General features: G+C 54.9%; 2 protein-coding genes across 3 annotated transcripts in view; both read left to right on the top strand.

Moving 5' to 3' along the window:
- Positions 1-3,065, top strand: ARF5 (ADP ribosylation factor 5). 2 transcript variants are annotated; one of them, XM_006910549.1, is made up of 6 exons: positions 1-215; positions 750-830; positions 1,147-1,256; positions 1,729-1,800; positions 2,349-2,474; positions 2,582-3,065. In XM_006910549.1, the coding sequence occupies exons 1-6, from the start codon at positions 149-151 to the stop codon at positions 2,666-2,668; spliced, it is 543 nt and encodes a 180-aa protein (XP_006910611.1). In that variant the 5' UTR covers positions 1-148; the 3' UTR covers positions 2,669-3,065. The 2 variants fall into 2 exon arrangements, with proteins under 2 accessions (XP_006910611.1, XP_024901712.1); XM_025045944.1 differs by having other exon boundaries at positions 17-215; positions 2,267-2,474.
- A 1,106-nt stretch (positions 3,066-4,171) lies between these two features.
- The window catches only part of FSCN3 (fascin actin-bundling protein 3), an 8,723-nt gene continuing 8,351 nt past the window's right edge, over positions 4,172-4,543 (top strand). The window contains exon 1 of the mRNA XM_006910548.2: positions 4,172-4,477. Coding sequence (XP_006910610.1) covers positions 4,334-4,477 — 144 coding nt within the window. The 5' untranslated portion in view covers positions 4,172-4,333. The remainder of the gene's footprint in view (positions 4,478-4,543) is intronic.

Below are 4,543 nucleotides of genomic sequence, written 5' to 3'. Positions count from 1 at the left end.
CCCGCGGTGACGTAGGGCGGGCCGGGACGCGCGGAGGCGGTGGCGGCGCCTCCTCCTGCTGCTGCTGCTGCGCCCCATCCCCCAGCGGCCGGCCGGTTCCAGCCTGCACCCCGTGTCCGTGCCCGTGCCCCCTCCCCCTGGCCCCGCCATGGGCCTCACCGTGTCCGCGCTCTTTTCGCGGATCTTCGGGAAGAAGCAGATGCGGATCCTTATGGGTGAGGCAGATCAAGCGCGCGGCCCAGACGGGAGCGCCGGCCCCCGCGCAGCCTTCCCTGCCCCCGCGTCCCTCCAGCCCAGCTCCCCCTGATATCCGACCCTGAGTCACCCACTTCTTAACCGCCCCTCTCGCCTCGGAGCCACTGCTCTCTGGCGGGTAGCGGTCTGTAGCGCCACCCCCGGGGCCTGAGACCGAGAACTGCGGGCCTGGGTGGGGTGAAGCTCCCTCCGCCCCAGCCCCGCTGGTAAGAAGGGAGGATTCCGCCCTTGGAGACGACTTTTAAAAGGAGCGCGGCCCTCCTGTGCCCCTGACACCCCCAGTCCTCTCCCTCCCCTCGCCTGCTTTGGGAGCAGGAGTTGGCACTCACCACCTAGACTGCCCTTAAGGCCCTGAAGGTAGATAACAGCGCGCACCTGGAGGCGCTCGGGCTCTTCGCCCCCGTCACCATCCGCTGTCCTGGCCTCTCCCCTTCCCTGGTCTCTAGGGGGCTCCCTCGCTCCCATCTCCATCCCTGTGCCCCTCTCCTTTGCAGTTGGCTTGGATGCAGCCGGCAAGACCACAATTCTGTACAAACTGAAGTTAGGGGAGATTGTCACCACCATCCCCACCATAGGTGAGTCTGGAGGCGAGATTGGGAGGAGCGGGAGCACGGCGACAGACCTCCTTAGGGTCTGCTCCCTATTCTGCATCTCTGTGCTGGGAGCTGACACCAGATACAGATACCTGAGAAGTGGGTCACAGTATCTTTATGTGCTTGATGGTGCTGAGGAGGGGTGAATGTGACCTAGCCCCGCCCCGTCTGTCGACTGCAGGTCCTCCGGACTTCTGTTTCCTTGGGCCTTGATCATTGTGTCCCTGCTGAATCCATGTGGTTTTAGTAAGTTCCTTTCAGAACTTTCTGTTCATTTTTTGTTTTCAATTGTCTGCAGGCTTCAATGTGGAAACAGTGGAATACAAGAACATCTGTTTCACAGTTTGGGACGTGGGAGGCCAGGACAAGATTCGGCCTCTGTGGCGGCACTACTTCCAGAACACTCAGGTGGGGGGGGATGGGGGGGCTTGTCTCTCCAACCCCGGGGGAAGCAGCCTTAGGGTTAGGAAGACTGAGATGTTGGCCTAGGCTGGGCCTCCAGACAGTGAAAAAGCCTTACTTCCTTCCACCCTCCCTTTTGTAAGCTAGCCTCTACTCATCCTTCAGAACTAGCCTTAGTCTTCTGAGACTCAGGCGCCTTAGGCCTCTTTTGAGGAGCAGGACTCTAGGCTCAGGCTGCCCGGTCTACTCTCGCGACATGTCTTTTCCCTGTTCGCATGCATGTCTTTTAGCTAGACTGCTTGCCTGAGGGCAGAATCTGTATCCTTTGCAGCTTGTCTCTGGTTTGTGCCAGGACATCTGCAGAACCTTAGTGGAAGTTTATTAGATGAGAAGGGTTTAGACACAATTAAAGAGAGAAGGAGTCAGACTAGGGTATGTCCTAGGCAGGCGTGATTGCTCCTCCTTCCTTCCCACGTAGGGCCTCATCTTCGTGGTGGACAGTAATGACCGAGAGCGGGTCCAGGAGTCTGCTGATGAACTCCAGAAAATGGTGAGCACCCAAGGCTCTGGAACTGAGCCCTCAGTTCAGAGACAGAAATCTCAGTGCCAGTGTGAAAGTCAGGAAGCGCCGCACAGGCCTCCAGTGTACGTTTCTCTTTGTGGAGACAGACACAGGGACGATCTCACCCTGTTTCGAATTTGGGTCAGGTAAAAAGTATAAGACTGACCTTTTCTTTGAATTTTCATGTCTTCATATCTGAGTCTGAGAAGTTGGAAAAGGGAAATAATATGTGGTGGAGAGAAACATCATCTTACATTTTTGTTTTTCCGTTGGGAAATTTTGTCATTTTGACTAATGCGAATACTCAGATTAGAAAAAGGCCCCTTCTGGAGGCCTTTTAAGGTAGAGACTACCTTAAAGCCAAGGTCGTCTCTAGCTGATTTATAACTGTGTCTTGTGTTAAGCGAGAAGCAACATAATAATATATTTTTCCCACAAATATGCTGGAAGGTAGAAAGGGGGCTCCCCTACACAACAGGAAAGAGGGAACCTGGGGACCCCAAAGGACTCTAGATTTCACACCTTCGGCATCTCAGCTGCAGGAGGACGAGCTGCGGGATGCCGTGCTGCTGGTGTTCGCCAACAAGCAGGACATGCCCAACGCCATGCCCGTGAGCGAGCTGACGGACAAGCTGGGCCTGCAGCACTTGCGAAGCCGCACGGTGAGGGTCCTGCGTCTCCCAAGGGAGCCACAGGCTGGGGCAGGAAATAAAGGCATTTCCCTTTTCTTCCCTGCTACTGACCTGTTTTTTTTACCTTCACCCCACAGTGGTATGTCCAGGCCACCTGTGCCACCCAAGGCACAGGCCTGTACGATGGGCTAGACTGGCTGTCCCATGAGCTGTCGAAGCGCTAACCACCAGGGGCCGGCCCCTGCTGCCCGGAAGCTCCCGCGTGCATCCCTGGGATGCCCAAACTCCCGGACTCCTCAGGCAGTGTCCGTCCCTCCTGCTCCTCCTCCCACAGACTCGAGCCTCTGCTCCTGCTCCTGCCTGCATGTTCTCTGTTGTGGGAGCCTGGAGCCTTGCTCTCTGGGCATGGAGGGGTCCACTCTCCTGCCTGCTGGGACCTGTGGGAGGGGCTTCCAGGGCCGAGGCCCCTTCTTCCAGAGGAGGAGCAGGGATCTGGGTTTACTTTTGTTTTTTTCCATTTTGGGTATACCCTTGGGGCCAAGTGGGGAGGGAAGGTGAGGGCTCCGGGTGGTGCTATGATATGGCACTGGATATTGAGTAATAAATTTGCTGTGGTTTGTACGTGGTGTTGTCTGTAGCCTGGAAGCTTGGGGCTGGGTTATTGGGTGCAAAGACAATATGGGAGAGACTCAAAGACTCTAAGGCTGCAGGGGCGACCCCCCTCTCCCCAAGCACACACACACCTTGCTGCCTTCATCTAGCTCGGCTTCTCCCACCTTATTCTTGCATCTGGAAGTGCTTTAGGGGTTCCAGTGGGGGAAATCCCATTCTTTCCCCAATTCCAAGGGGCCTTTGCTGAGGGTAACGGGCTCTACTTCCATGCTTCCGTATACCACATAACTTCCATTTCCTATCCATCTCTTAGCTGGCCGTGGTTCTTAATGATTACTATACACATTAAAACTTGAGGGGGAAAGAAAATTTGTTTAAAATGAGATTCTTGAGGCATGCTTAAGAAAAAGTGATTCATCAGGACTGGTCTGAGGCCCAAGAATATGCATTTTTAAAATCACCCAGGTGATTCTGTAGTCTGTTAGCCTTATTTTATCAAACAGGATTACAGTTCCTCACTCTGCACCACTGGGACTCTTCCTACCTGGAAAGACCCCACCCATGGGGAAGCAGTAGTGCGGCTGGGGCTTATGTCAGGGGTGTTCCCCGCCTAGGCCATTCTCCTTGCCCTGCTCCTGAGCCAGTCCCTCCTGATCACTATGAGTAATTTGATCCTTGCTGGTTATCTATCTAGGGTTTCCTCACCCTCCTTGAAAAGTACCTTCTGAGACATTTTGGCATCATCCTCCCAAGGGCCATAAAAGTTAATAGATTTTTCTTGGATATTGTGAACTCCAAAAACCCTTTGAGTCTCAAGGGAGCCAGGCAGAACCCACTTCCTGGGAGGCAAGGGGTTGGCTTCTATCCTATGATTAAAAAGAAACAAGTGAAGGGGAGGAACTTACCTGAAGTCGCAAGTGGTCACTGGCACAGGCTGAAATTCTGATTCTCTGTCTTAGCTCAGCCAGCCTCAGTTCCTGGAATGATGTGGGAGGCTAACGCAGGAGGCCTGAACCCACTTCCTCTGGGCCACGGATTGGTATTGCTGGGCCAGTGCCCTTTCCCCACGACGGTGGGATGAGAGGCAGCCCTCACAGTCACAATGCTCTCGGGTCACAGAGGTGCTGGGCCCTAGGCCAGCCTCTGCCTGGAAAGTTCCCTCTGGGAACGTCTTCCGGCGGGTACTTTGGCCTGATTCCAGGCCCTATGGCCTGTGGAACCTCACCACTGGGGGGAAAGCTGGGCCGGACGGAGTCATCACCTGTGGTGCCGGCCCCATGGATGAGGTGGAGTGGATGCAAAGACAACCCAAGCCGGAAGACCTAAGGGTTGGGCTCATCAGCTGGGCAGGATCCTACCTCACTTATGAGGCATATAAGAGTACAGTCACTGCTACTGCAAAGGGTTTGGGCCGGAGACAGGTAACAAAGCAAACCTGTACTGGAACCATTTTTCCTAGTGACTAAGCTCTGTGTGTTGTGTGTGTG

The sequence above is a fragment of the Pteropus alecto genome, unplaced genomic scaffold (genome assembly GCF_000325575.1).
Source record: "Pteropus alecto unplaced genomic scaffold, ASM32557v1 scaffold22, whole genome shotgun sequence".
In the NCBI taxonomy this organism is placed as follows: Eukaryota; Metazoa; Chordata; class Mammalia; order Chiroptera; family Pteropodidae; genus Pteropus; species Pteropus alecto.
Note: the sequence above shows the minus strand (reverse complement) of the source record. Positions and strands in the feature narration are given on the sequence as shown.